The 15,486-nt window shown below is 41.4% G+C and overlaps 1 protein-coding gene across 2 annotated transcripts in view; it reads left to right on the top strand.

Moving 5' to 3' along the window:
* The window catches only part of CPAMD8 (C3 and PZP like alpha-2-macroglobulin domain containing 8), a 424,223-nt gene that overhangs the window by 82,925 nt on the left and 325,812 nt on the right, over window positions 1-15,486 (top strand). For both annotated transcript variants that reach the window (XM_073592930.1, XM_073592923.1), the window contains exon 6: window positions 270-287. In XM_073592930.1, coding sequence (XP_073449031.1) covers window positions 270-287 — 18 coding nt within the window. The remainder of the gene's footprint in view (window positions 1-269; window positions 288-15,486) is intronic.

The raw sequence follows: 15,486 nt of genomic DNA, 5'->3' as shown, positions 1-15,486 counted from the left end.
TCCAAAGTCACACTGGAAATCGTGTGACTTTGGAGACGAGCTAATGTGAATGGAGCCTTAGGGCCATTTCATATCATAAGTCGTGATGCACATTATATAAACAATTGCTGTTGTGAACAGGCCCTTACTGATATTTTGTCAATATTTATACATTTTAAAGGAAGGATCTTTGTAAGAATATGAATAATATATACTATAGTATAAAAATGAATTTAGAACATTTTATGTTATATAGTTTTCTTATTTTGTTAATGTTCTTGTATTTGCAGGTTAATGCATATGTCATGGTAAGTATGTGTGTTTTTTAACATCCACACAGAAGTCACACGTTATATCTCTTCTGTTCATTAACAACTTCAAGACCAAGCTGTTTCACCCTCCTAACTGGCCAGGCCAGCTTTGCAAATTTCAGCACTGTCACACTTTGAATAACAATTACTCAGTCATTCCACACTCTATTCAAATTAATTTTATTTGATGTTTTTGAGACAGACAGAGCTTTCTTTTCATGGTATTTAATCACCACTGGACTTTTTATTTTTTTCTATGAAAAGGTAAAAAGACCGAAAATTTTGAAAAAAAAAGTTTTCCTTAGTTTTTGTTTCAAAATTATATAGAATTATATTAAATAAATAATCCTTCATGTGAAAAATATTTAAACCTCCCCCGAAAAATATTTAAACCTCCCCCGTGACCACTATACACCGCTGCTATTACCTGTTTGAAGAGCTGCTGTGATTTTACTTTTGCTTATAATGAATTTATTTGATGTGAGTGCAATGATTGAAGATTTGTAAGTGTTTTAATTAAACTGGTTTTACCTTATCACACTATTTGGAGCACTTTGTTATTTATATGTGGAGAGATCCTGATTGATGTTCACGGTTGGATACTGGAGCTCACTTAACCCCGTTGTGTGTGGTTGAAAGCGTTTAAGCCAAGCACGAGAGTGCAAGGCATTGGAAGTTGGTGAGAGTCTGTTTTCTGAGGGGAGCAGAATCACTTTCACTTTCACTTTTTTTCACGTTTCACTTTCACATACTGGAGTGGTGGAAGAAATGTGAAAACACTATACAAGTTTTAATACTGGAAGAATTTGTTTATGGAGTCTTTATTATAGATAATTTGTTCTCTTATTTTCACACTTGTCACTGGGTGTTGATTATTTATTGATGCATATTTGTCAATATATATGTATGTTTCACTTAATATTGGATTCTAGCGCCACTATTTTTATCTCATGTTTGCTAGAGGTTTAAATATTTTTCACATTATCACATTATTTAAAGTGGCAACTACATTGTACAGGTATACTTCTAGTCTATAGGGGCAGTGGTGGGACTTCAAGTGTGGGCATAGGGTACTTGTTGACCATCAGTTTGGAAATAATCCTTCATAAATTTAAACCAAAATGTATTTAGCCACATTTCTTCAGTAAAAATAACCCAAATCAGTATATACTATTTAGTCTGTGTGAAATTTATAGAGGCTACAAACTATGGTATATATTAGGGATCGATCAATATAGTTTTTTCTGTGCCGATATGATACCGATATTTCGGCCACCTCTCAGGCTGATAAGCCGATATTATGTGCCAATATTCTGTACATTTAAAAAAAAAAAAATTACACTGTCCTTTTACTTTTTACTTTTTTTTTTTTATCACTGTTATTGCTGTCACAAGGAATGTAAATATCCCTTGTGACAGTAATAGGAAGTGACAGGTACTCTTTATTGAGGGATCGGGGGTCTATAAGACCCCAAACCCCTCCTCTGCACTTGAAAGTACTTAGAATGTCAAGATCAACGTTTTTGAATACTTTATTTTTAAAAGCTGGCACCTTTAAGATGCCAGTAATCCGGGAAGTGATGTCATGACATCCCTTCTGGGTTACTAGATCCGAGACCCAAGATCTGAGAAGCATCAGCTTTGTTGGTGTCTTTGGCCAGCCGGTGGACGTGCCAGCTAGTTGCTCGTGCCTCCCAGTGGGACAGGATATCCTTTCCTGCTGCTTGTAATAACAGCCGAGCGGCTGCTGAGCCGCATCTGTTGTCATTACAATAAAGCTCACCGTCCGCTCTAAAGAACAGTACGGGGTGATGCCTGGAGCTGGTAAAACCCCTTGAATCAATATCGGTAAAATCGGTCAGTTTTGTGACCGATAACGATAAAAAAAAAAAAAAAGTGAATATCGACCACCCTGATAATCGGACGATCCCTAGTGTGTATTGTTGCCTTATGAGTTTATATGAAATCTCCATTAATAACTGTAAAATATTGTAATAATGAATATATTTCATGTAGCTGGCATCTATGAAATCCGGGCAAAAAGGGTTTCATTTAAGCTTGTGCTAAGAGCACAGAATGTGGGCCAAGACTTGTATATACAAACAATGCAGAGCCAATTCAATTGTTTTACACCTACTCCTTTGAAAGGATCCCATGTTGGGATATGCATTGGAGGGGGCCCAACCTATAATCAACACCTAACTTCCTGGGGAAATTCAATTAACTCCTGGCCAGCATAGTCACAAGGATTTGCATGAAAAGGGGCCGACTTATGGAGTCAGTCCTCCAATCATAATCCAAGCTAGGCCAACCAATGAGACATCAGCCTGGTTTGACATACTCAGAGCCAAGGGGGAGGTAACGGTCTCTTTCTGATAGACCAGCAAGCTGAAAGGAACTTGGGTAAGGATGGGTAATTATGGGAAAGGAATGCCCTTTTACTTGTAACTGAATATGTGTGCAGATTACTGCATTGAGGAATATACCCTGTATTCCTTCATGGAAATACTTTATTTCAACCTAATATTTTCTTCCTTGGTGTAAAACTATAGATAGATGATTGTGTATTAAATATGTATTATATATGTTATTATATTTGAAGCTTTCACTCTTGGTCGAAAAGAACTCTTATTTAACCCACATCATATCTATGAGATATGAAAAATCTTAAATATAGATTTTTCAGGGTAACAGTATATATATATAATATATATATATATATATATATATATATATATATATATATATATATATATATATATATATATATATATATATATATATATATACATACATACAGTGGGGACGGAAAGTATTCAGACCCCCTTAAATTTTTCACTCTTTGTTATATTGCAGCCATTTGCTAAAATCATTTAAGTTTATTTTTTTTCCTCATTAATGTACACACAGCACCCCATATTGACAGAAAAACACAGAATTGTTGACATTTTTTCAGATTTAAAAAAAAAGAAAAACTGAAATATCACATGGTCCTAAGTATTCAGACGCTTTGCTGTGACACTCATATATTTAACTCAGGTGCTGTCCATTTCTTCTGATCATCCTTGAGATGGTTCTACACCTTCATTTGAGTCCAGCTGTGTTTGATTATACTGATTGGATTTGATTAGGAAAGCCACACACCTGTCTATATAAGACCTTACAGCTCACAGTGCATGTCAGAGCAAATGAGAATCATGAGGTCAAAGGAACTGCCTGAAGAGCTCAGAGACAGAATTGCGGCAAGACACAGATCTGGCCAAGGTTACAAAAAAAATTCTGCTGCACTTAAGGTTCCTAGTGGTCTTCATAATCCTTAAATGGAAGATGTTTGGGACGACCAGAACCCTTCCTAGAGCTGGCCGTCCGGCCAAACTGAGCTATCGGGGGAGAAGAGCCTTGGTGAGAGAGGTAAAGAACCCAAAGATCACTGTGGCTGAGCTCCAGAGATGCAGTCGGGAGAAAGTTGTAGAAAGTCAACCATCACTGCAGCCCTCTACCAGTCGGGGCTTTATGGCAGAGTGGCGCGACGGAAGCCTCTCCTCAGTGCAAGTCACATGAAAGCCTGCATGGAGTTTGCTAAAAAAACACCATAAGGACTCAAAGATGATGAGAAATAAGATTCTCTGGTCTGATGAGACAAAGATAGAACTTTTTGGCCTTAATTCTAAGCGGTATGTGTAGTGAAAACAGGCACTGCTCATCACCTGTCTAATACAGTCCCAACAGTAAAGCATGGTGGTGGCAGCATCATGCTGTGTGGGTGTTTTTCAGCTGCAGGGACAGGACGACTGGTTGCAATCGAGGGAAAGATGAATGCGGCCAAGTACAGGGATATCCTGGACGAAAACCTTCTCCAGAGTGCTCAGGACCTCAGAATGAGGCGAAGGTTTACCTTCCAACAAGACAATGACCCTAAGCACACAGCTAAAATAATGAAGGAGTGGCTTCACAACAACTCCGTGACTGTTCTTGAATGGCCCAGCCAGAGCCCTGACTTAAACCCAATTGAGTATCTCTGGAGAGACCTAAAAATGGCTGCCCACCAACGTTTACCATCCAACCTGACAGAACTGGAGAGGATCTGCAAGGAGGAATGGCAGAGGATCCCCAAATCCAGGTGTGAAAAACTTGTTGCATCTTTCCCAAAAAGACTCATGGCTGTATTAGATCAAAAGGGTGCTTCTACTAAATACTGAGCAAAGGGTCTGAATACTTAGGACCATGTGATATTTCAGTTTTTCTTTTTTAATACATCTGCAAACATTTCAACAATTCTGTGTTTTTCTGTCAATATGGGGTGCTGTGTGTACATTAATGAGGAAATAAATGAATTAAATGACTTTAGCAAATGGCTGCAATATAACAAAGAGTGAAAAATTTAAGGGGATCTGAATACTTTCCGTCACCACTGTATATATGAAAATTGATCAGTCCTGATGTACTGACTGGATATCTCATTTCTTGGGGCCCTAAAATGCCAGGACAGTACAAACACCCCTGAAATGACCCCTTTTTAGAAAGTAGTCATTCCAGGGTTTTTAATAAGAGGAATGGTGAGATTTTTTAAGTTGTACATTTTTGTTACAATCTGTTTTTAAATTAGGAAACAAAATTACATTTTTTTCACAAAGCTGTCAATTTAACAAGTTATTTTCCACACACAGCATAGCCATAGTTACAATTACATCCAAAAACACATTCTGCTATGCATCCAGAGTATGAGGATACCACATGTATGAGACTTTTTCACAGCCTATGTGCGTAAAAGGGCCCAAAATCCAATCAGCAGCTTTGGGCTGTTAAGGAGCATAAATTATACATCTTATTTCCTCACTACCTGTCATATTTTTTTAAATCCCTGAAGTGCCAGGACAGCATAAACACCCACAAAATGACCACATTTTGGAAAGCAATCACCCCAGGGTTTTTTTCTGAAAGGCAGAGTGAGTAAACATGTAATTTTTTTGCCACAAGATTTTGAAAAATGCAGGAAAGAAAATGAAAATGTATTTTTTTACACAAAGTTGTCAGTTAATAAGATATTTCTAACACACAGCATAGGCATACTTAGAATTAGACCCCAAAACACCTTCTGCTACTCCTCCAAGTATGGGGATACCACATGTGTGAGATTTTTTCACTGTTTGGCTGATTATGTACCGGACATCATATTTTGTGTATCGCACAAATTAACCAATTGTATAAAAAAACAATGTACTGTAAAGGTCGCCTCTATACATAGTTACATAGTTATGCACCATACACACGGTCGGATTTTCCGTTGGAAAATATGCGATCGGAGCGTGTTGTCGGAAATTCCGACCGTGTGTGGGCTCCATCGGACATTTTCCAACACACAAAGTTTGAGAGCAGGCTATAAAATTTTCCGACAACAAAATCCGATCCCGTCAATTCTGACCGTGTGTGGACAATTCCGACGCACAAAGTGCCACGCATGCTCAGAAGAAATTCCGAGACGGAACAGCTCGGTCTGGTAAAATTAGCATTCGGAATGGATACAGCCAGGGCTTTTTTTCTCAGACAATAGGTGCAGGAACTTCCCCTTTCTGAGTCACCCCTTTTCTCCACCTCTACCCACCTCCGAGCACCATCCCTTGGTTCCATCCCCTACCCACCTCCCAGTACCGCCCCTTTTAGACAATACAGAACCAAGTATCATTTTGTGTTGCTAAGTAATTTGTATCAAATTCGGTAATGATTTCAAGAAAAGCAGTAATATAGATCCCCCTAACAGCAATGGAGCAACCCACAACAAAATCCCCCCCCAGCAACAATAGACTCCCGGCAGCATCAACAGATCTCCGCACAGCCAGAATCTCTTTCAGCAACAACCGACCCCCCAGCAACATAAGACCCACCCCCAGCAGCAATAGGTCCCCCACCAGCAACAATAGACCTCCTTAGCAACAATAGACCCGCCCTGCAAAAATATATCCCCTCCAGCTAGAATAGATCCCCCAGCAGTAAGCATCAATACCCTGCAGCACACCCCAGCACCCCTTACCATTTACATACAGTCAGTCCAGGAGGTGCCGGAACTGCGTTCCCCCACGTTCCCGCTGAAAAAAAGCCCTGGATACAGCACTTTCGTCACGCTGCAATGTAAAAATGGTTTAATACAGCGCACTCTCTTCTTCTTTATAATGTGAGAAGAATGAAGTAGTTTTGCTGCTGATATTCACACAGACTTCTCACAAACGTCTTTCTTTATTATTTATCGTGATTCCCTCAGTATATTTTGATTTGTCACATCTTTTTGTTGTTTTATTTTTGTTTTTGTTTTTTTCAAGGCTGTTTTTTTTTTTTTTTTGGGTTTGTATTTTTTTCAAGGCTGATCTTTGTTTTATTTTATTTTTAGTTTTACTCCATAATATTTTTGTGTGTTTTGTGTGTCAAGTTACCACAACACCATTGATATCTTGTATTATTTAATCTCAAGGAGATTGTTTGGTGTTGGTGTACCTTGTTAATTTCACATTGAATTTTTGAAATGTACCTGAATCCTCACAAACTGTCCTTTTTTGAAGGAAAACACACATAGGCGAGTATAATTGAGACAAAAATTCCTTTATTAAGGGCTCAGAACCAAACAAAGAGGGAGGCAACACTGGATAAACATCATAAATTGGCGAAGCCTTGGACCCCCAGGGCAGACATCAATTCTTTTACTGCAAAATTGGTGGCCTGAGGAGTCAATATCTAAGGGAGTGCAGTCTGGTCCAGAAGTCCCAGAGATCTGGAAAGCAGCAGATGACATCTATGTCCCCAGGCTGTGGTACTACAAGAGCCTGCATCTTTTGCCAGACCAGACTGGACCCAGGGTCATCACACTCTGGTCTTCTTTCCACGCTTCCTTCCCGGCTGTGGCTCTGGTGTTGGAGATGTGGCAGGAGGAGGAGTAGGACCTGGAGGAGGAGGAGGAGGAGTAGTAGGACCTGGAGGAGGAGGAGGACTATGTGTGAGGTTACAAATGTGGGTAGCACATGTTATTTGGCCCCTCAACCCCTTATTGAGAGCTCCCAAAATTAAGGACTCACACAGGAGTCGTTGGCCCTCCTCCATCTGCATCAGTTATGCCAGCAAAGTCCTCCTCCACACTGTGGGGGCTTCTCAGGGCCTCTGTAGCCTTTCAAAAGAGGCCTATGGCAGCCTCCTCCAGGTTTCTCCTTCTTCCTGCCACTTTGTCTTTGAAGGTGTAGGGGAAGGACCTGGATATCAGGCAGCCTGCTTGGCTCGGCCACCTCCTGGCTGAGACTTCCCTGTGTATGAAAAAGGGACATGGTTTTAGTTTTTGCATCATCAATCACAATCATAAATTAGTACTCCAAACTAACATATATTTAACATCATTGATTGGACAACCATGACGATTTAGAGGAATGCTATAGCTGGCTCAAGCTGGGCTCCACCACATGTTGCTGCCTGGAAGGCCCAGGTTGGGCGTCAGAAGCCCCAGCTGGGGGGGAAGGAAGTGTGGAAGGAAGAGTGGAGAGTGATGACCTGGGTTCAGTCTGACCTGCCAGAAAATGCAGTCTGTCATAGTACCACAGTCTGGGGACATAGATGTCATCTGCGGCTCCGGATATCTGGGAATCCTGGACCTTCTTGCGCTCCCTTAGATAAGTGCTCCTCAGGTCACCAATTAGGATCTTCAAATAGGTGATGTCTGCCGTGGGGATCACCGTCTTCACAAATTTCAACAAATTATCCAGCGCTGCCTTCCTCTTTGTTTGGTTTTTATATTCAGGGTGGTTTATCTCCCATAGACAGGGCAGCTCCCTGAACATATCAATGAAGATTGGCATAAAGTCCTTATCTTTCAAGATATCCATTTTCACTGCAAGACACAACACAAGACAAACCATAATGTCAGCCTAAAGTCTTCTAAACCTATGCAAATACAGGCCTCAATCTAGAAGCAGTATAGGCCCAATGTTAAATCTTACCTTCGCAATCACGATCGGTGCCTCCGTTACTCCTTCCTCCGCTCACAGATCGTACGTACTACGCACGCGTGTTACGCTTTATAGACACTGCGCATGCGTGAAACTCCGCCCGCCCCTGACGTTCTTTCTAGTCTATTCCCCGCCCCTTCTCGTTCGTCGCAGTGGGGAAGAGCACATGGCGGAGTCAGAGCAGGTGTGTGCTAATTACAGCAACGAGGAGGAGGAAAGCCCGGAGGCAGAAACGTCCCGATCCAGAAAGAGAGGATTTAAGGCATCAAATATGTCCTTTGGGGAGATGTTGGAGATGGTCGACATCCTGAAGAAGGCCGACTATGATGGAAAGTATGGACCTTACCCCAACCTCAATGTCAGAAAGGCCAAGATCATGGCAAAAGTGGTCAAAAGTCTGCACCGGAATTTCGGGGTACGTCGATCGAAAGATCAGCTCAGGAAGCGGTGGTCGGACCTAAAATTAAGAGAGCACGAGCAGTACAGAAAGATTCGGAGAGTGCTGCAAAAAAGTAAGTAGTTGTGCTGTGTTCCTATTCTTTTTATGTTTATTATGTTCGTGCTGCTCCATGTGCTTTTCTTAACTGTTATCCAGTTTAAAATGTCAACTTTCATGTTCATCGGCACATTATTCGTTCGTATCAAACATTTTTCTTTCGGCCTATAAAACACCATTGTTTAGGCCATATGCATTTGCCCACATTTTTTAGGGCCTACTTGTGTGAAACTAATTTGGTTGTGTAGATGGGTTTTTTACTAGAATGAAATGCAAACTAGATTCTGTGTAAGGAGAGAACACTCGGCAGCTGTTTACACATCTGGACGCTGGAGCACTAGTGTGGGTCAGAAGAACACCCTTTTTATTAGGGGACCCACATAGGTGCTCCAGTGTATACTATAGGGGTGACTCCATCTGTGAAGCTTGTACAAAACAGGTACGTATTGAAGCTTCACAAAGGACAAGAAAATGCAACATCTTGGAACTCTGCCAAAACAGACAATTGTACCCCACTTCCAAGCAATGTTTTATATTTATAGTTCTGCCATCAAATATCTGAGTACTAAGTAGACCTATTTTTTTTTTTTACATAGGGGAGAAAAGACTCGGAGGACACCCCTCATCCGAGGAGACCAGAGACCCCCCACCTCTGGAAGAAGGGGAAATCCACCCAAGACAAGCAGAGCAGGAGGAGGAAGACGTGGTGGAAATTGGCACCACAACAGGTGAGTGTCTGCGACCCCAGGCTCAGGTAAGAGATGGATGCCAGCATATTGATAATACATGGTGTTTTTTGGTTTCTATCTTTTTAGGTGATTGTGATCAGATCCTTTCACCTCAGAAAGTGCACAGATCCTGATCGGCGAGATCATGGGGTGTAATAGGGACTTGAAAAACATTTATGATGTTCTTCAAAAAATGAAGACCAACATTGATGTTTTAGGGAGAGTTTAAAACCCCTCCAAATCCCTTTGTTTTTTTGTGTGCTACAAATTTTTGAAATTTTTTGACAAATTTGAGAAAAGCCAAATTTTGAAGAGGCACACAGTGTGTCAACATGTGCTATCTGCCATCACGGGAGATCAGTGGATGCGTTTTGGGGGTGCAACCCCTTTCTCAATAATAAAGTAGCTGTGAGGAAGGGGTTGCACCCCCAAAACACGTCCCTTGATCCCCCATGATGGCAAGTAGCACATGTTGACATTCGTAAATTTGTGCGCATCTTCAAAATTTGGCTTTTCCTGGGGTGACTTCACCCCATCTGAACACAATATCAAACACAGTTTGTAAATACTCATGTCTGATATTGCCTTCAAGTTCTACCAAAAGTGAACTTTGTAATTTCAAGATTTGTGTCTTTCTTGTTGGTTTTAAATATGCCTGTTTTATCTTAAATGGACATTTCTACTTTTTCTAATGTGACCCCAAAAATTGTTATACAACAAACATGTTGGTTTGTTTTAAAAACCTTTTCTAAATGCACGTGATTGTGCTGGTATTAAAAAGATTGTTAATCAAGAATGTGTGGATTATTGTCTCAACGCTACAACACTTTTGTGGCGCTCTAATTGGTGTTTTCTGTGACAATGGGTGTTATTTCCTAAGGGCAAATCCACTTTGCACTACAAGTGCAGTTTCAAGTGCACTTGTAGTGCAGAGTGTCTTTGCCTTTAGTAAATAACACCCACCAGTGCTTTGTAAGGTTACACAATCACGCCATTTTCAGGACTCATCACATTTCTGTCAAGGTCAACTAAAACAAACACAAGCAGTAAATGTCACCAAAGATTTGAGTAGTTATTTGTTTTTTTTATTTGAAAAAGGTTTCAGACATTGTCTGGCATATTGATAGCCCCCCTACCCACAAAGTATTCAAGGTATCTTAGCCGGACATCACGGGCACTCAGGGGGAGCAAGCCAGGACGGTCACTTTCAAGCGCCATCAGGGTTGTTTCATTTTGAAGTCCAGCCTCAGGCCCAACTGAGCCAGCATAGTTGGCAGAATGTTGTCGTAAAAAGTTGTGTAGAACACAGCACGCCAGGATTATATGATTGAGTTTATACTCCGCCATATGTATGGGTGTAAGAAATAGGCGGAACCGGCTGGCCATGATTCCAAACGTGTTCTCCACCACTCTTCTGGCTCTGGCCAGCCGGTAATTAAAAACCCTCTGGTCCGGGGTGAGGGTCCTCATCGGGAATGGCCACATAAGATGGTCCCCCAGCGCAAATGCTTAATCCGCAACGAAGAAGAATGGGAGTCCTTCCACATTGTCTTCTGGAGGTGGCAAGTCCAAGCTGCCATTCTGGAGACGCCTGTAGAACTCCGTCTGTGCGATGACTCCACCATCAGACATCCGGCCATTCTTTCCCACGTCCACATACAGGAACTCATAAGTAGCAGACACCACCACCAACATCACAATACTATTGAACCCCTTATAATTATAATAGTACGATCCCGAGTTGGGTGATGGGACGATGTGGACGTGTTTCCCATCAATTGCCCCTCCGCAGTTAGGAAAGTCCCACCGCTGGGCAAAGTGGGAGGCCACAGTCTGCCATTCCTGTGGCGTGGAAGGAAACTGTGTCAAAGTCAAACAAAAAAAAAAATTAGTCATTTTGCACATAAACAGGGAAAGCAGATTAGACACAAACATTCTTGGCCAACATCAAGATAACATTTATTTGAGGGAGTTTTTAAAGACCAAAGTATAAGGTACACCTATCAGATTCCCTCTCCCCCCCTCTCATGGGCCATTTCTAAGATTATAGGGGGGGGGGACTCTTGGACAGGTAACCCTCTCCACTTCATTGAGAGATGAATGCCTAAATAATGGGTAAATAATGGGTATTACTTTGAACAGCCCCTCCTTAGTTACACTATTGGCAGCCCACTGGACAGGTAAGAAGTGTCATAATGCAAAGATATAAATACACATTGTACACATTGGAGCACATTTGGACATTCTTCTATTACCTATCAAGATAATAATAGTATACAGAAACTTGAAACAGTACCATTTGAAAGTATACAGGCAGGCCCTTGCACTACATGCTTTGGGGAATTCATCCATAAATCTGACCAATAAAGAGATGGGTATAGTGTGTATGGGTTTGGCAAAGTCAGCAGATAGATGATTGAGGGTAGATAGAGAATTGGTATCAGCTGACTTAGCAGTTGGGGGGGAGGGAGGGTTAAAAATGATTTGGGGACCCCCCAAAAAAAGCCTCTGGCACTCTGCCTGAATTTAAAGCACAAATCACATTTTAAAACATTTTAGGGGGTGTTTGGAGTAAAGCACTACTATGGAGCTGATAAAATACATTGTTAAGTGACTACATGAGGTGAATATAGGGCCAGGAGAGCATGCTGGGGAGGTAAGTGAAGGCAAATATGTATGAAGGAGAAAAAAAATAATTACCTAAAAATCCAGCATACATGAGGACAAAGGGGACATTCACAGCATATTACAATCATGGTAATTAGGGAATGAGGAAAGAAATACAATACATTAGCAAACATTAAATACAATAAAATGTGATATTAAAGGATAAAACTCTTACCTTAATATACTCCTTCTGCAGGACCTGGATGATGGCAGAACAGGTTTCTGGGATAATGATCCCCAGAGCCTGGGGGGAGATGCCTGTCGAGAACTTGAGGTCCTGCAGGCTTCTCCCCGTCGCCAAGTACCGCAGGGTGGCGACGAGCCTCTGCTGCGGAGTGATGGCTTGCCTCATGCAGGTATCCTGCCTGCTAATATAAGGGGTCAGCAAAGCCAACAAACGGTGAAATACGGGGTCCGTCATCCGGAGAAAGTTCCTGAAATCATCAGGAGTATTCTCATGGAGCAAAGGCATATGACAGAACTGGTCACGCTGAAGCAACCAATTCTTGGTCCATGAACTCCTCCCCACCCTGTTCATGGACTGGATTTGTGTCAAGGTCAGGACCCCAACACCAAGCCCCCGCCAAGCACGAACTCTACAAGGAGTACGTATACGCAACATGGCTAGAAAACGGTCGGTTGGTCGGAACGAAGTACCAGAACGCACTGAAGAACAGCAAGGCCTGTGAAGAGCGACCTGAAAAACAGTAACGAACGAACAAGAACAGAATGACAAGAGTCACGCGTCACTTGCTGCACGCACTGAAGAGCAGATACAAACCCACAAGCACAAATTGAACAGCAGAAAACGATCTGAAAACCACGAGTCTGAAAAAGCGCGAATCGTCTCTCACCAAACTTTTACTAACACTAGATTGGCAAAAGGAGCCCAAAGGGTGCCGCACTTGGTTCTGAATTGGCCTTTTCTAGTCTCGTCGTACGTGGTGTACGTCATCGCGTTCTTGGCGATCGGAAATTCCGACAACTTTGTGCGACCGTGTGTACGCAAAACAAGTTTGAGCCAACATCCGTCGGAAAAAATCCATGGATTTTGTTGTCGGAATGTCCGATCAATGTCCGATCGTGTGTACGGGGCATTAGTCTGGCTGAAAAAAGATACTAGTCCATCTAATTCATACAGTATCTCACAAAAGTGTTGTCTTTATACATACAGTGTGTTTTGTAAGTGTGTGTATGTACAGTATCTCACAAAGGTGAGTACACCCCTCAAATTTTGTAAATATTTTATTATATCTTTTCATGTGACAACACTGAATAAATTACACTTTGCTACAATGTAAAGTAGTGAGTGTACATCTTGTATTACAGTGTAAATTTGCTGTCCCCTCAAAATAACTCAACACACAGCCATTAATGTCTAAACCGCTGGCAACAAAAGTGAGTACACCCCTAAGTGAAAATGTCCAAATTGGGCCCAAAGTGTCAATATTTTGTGTGGCCACCATTATTTTCCAGCACTGCCTTAACCCTCTTGGGCATGGAGTTCACCAAAGCTTCACAGGTTGCCACTGGAGTCCTCTTCCATGACGACATCACCGAGCTGGTGGATATTAGAGACCTTGGGCTCCTCCACCTTCCATTTGAGGATGCCCCACAGATGCTGTCCTATACCCACAGTTGATCCAGAGGAAGGCAAAAAAAACCCCAGTAAAGCATGATCCAATTTGCTCCAGCAGGGGAAAAATTCCTTTCTGATCCCTGAAGAGGCAATTGGATATACCCTGGATCAGCTTTTCCTATAATTATTAGAATCCAGTTATATTATGTGTATCTTGGAAAGAATCCAGGCTTTTCTTAAAACAATCTACTGAGCTGGCCAGAACAAGCTCTTGAGGGAGTCTATTCCACATTTTCACAGCTCTTACTGTGAAAAATCCTTTCCATATTTCAAGGTAAAATCTCTTTCCCTCCAGATACAAAGAGTGCTTCCTTGTCCTCTGTGATGACCTTTAAGTGAATAACTCACCACCAAGTTCACTATATGGACCACTTATGAATTTATACATGCTGATCATATCCCCCCTTAATTTCCTCTTCTCGAGAGAGAATAAATTCAGTTCCTCTAATCGTTCCTCATAGCTGAGCTCCTCCAGGCCTCTTATCAGCTTGGTTGTTCTTCTCTGCACTTTTTCCAGTTCCCCAATATTATAAAACTGAACTGCATATTCCAGGTGAGGTCTTACTAATAATTTGTACAGGGGCAAAATGATATCTCTATCTCTGGAGTCCATACCTCTCTTAATACAAGAAAGGATTTTGCTTGCTTTGGAAACTGCAGCTTGGCATTGCATGCTATTATTAAGCTTATGATTTACCATAACACCCAGATCCTTATCCACCATTGACTCCCTCAGTTGTTCTCCTCATAGTATGTATGATGCATGCATGTTTCTAGCCCCCAAGTGCATAACTTTACATTTATCAATATTAAACCTCATTTGCCACACAGTTGCCCAATGAAACAGTGAATGGAGGTCAGCATGTAAGTTGGAATAAGGACGTTATTCCACTGTATAGCTTGGTGTCATCAGCAAACCCCGAAATGGTACTTTTAAATCCAGATCCTATATCATTTATATTTAAAAGTAAGGATCCCAACCCTGAACCTTGGGGAACACCACTGATAACCTTAGACCATTCAGAGTATGAATCATTACCCACTACTCTCTGAATTCGGTCTTTTAGCCAGTTTTCTGTCCATTTACAAATTGATCTTTCCAAACTTGTAGAGTTTACCTTGCACATCAGCCGTGTGTGGGGAACTGTGTCAAACGCTTTTGCAAAATCTAAATATACTATGTCCACAGCCATTCCTTTGTCCAAGGTTTTGCTCACCTCCTCATAAAAAGCAATCAGATTGGTCTGACAACTTCTGTCTTTCATGAATCCATGCTGTCTGTTACGTAGAACATTTTTGTTTTCAGCAAGAACTCATCTATGTTTTTTTAAACTCTCCAGTATCTTCTCAACCATAGAAGTTAAACTAACAGATCTATAATTACTTGGTAAAAAATTTGATCCCTTTTTAAATATAGGCACCACACTGGCCCTACGCCAATCCAGTGGTACTATTTCAGTTATTAGAGTCCCTAAAAATTAGAAACAGTGGCTTTGAAATGACAGAGCTCAATTCTTGCAGAATCTGTGGGTGTATGCTGCCATCCCGTCCAGGTGTTTTATTCACCTAAATATTTCTGGACCGTATCAATTTTGAGCTATAGTGGTTCATTTGGGGCTGTGTCAATATAATCCCCATTATGGACATGAACTCCCCCATGCTCCTTTGTATACACAGAGCTAAAGAA

The sequence above is a fragment of the Aquarana catesbeiana genome, linkage group LG01 (genome assembly GCF_042186555.1).
Source record: "Aquarana catesbeiana isolate 2022-GZ linkage group LG01, ASM4218655v1, whole genome shotgun sequence".
Lineage (NCBI taxonomy): Eukaryota > Metazoa > Chordata > Amphibia > Anura > Ranidae > Aquarana > Aquarana catesbeiana.
Note: the sequence above shows the minus strand (reverse complement) of the source record. Positions and strands in the feature narration are given on the sequence as shown.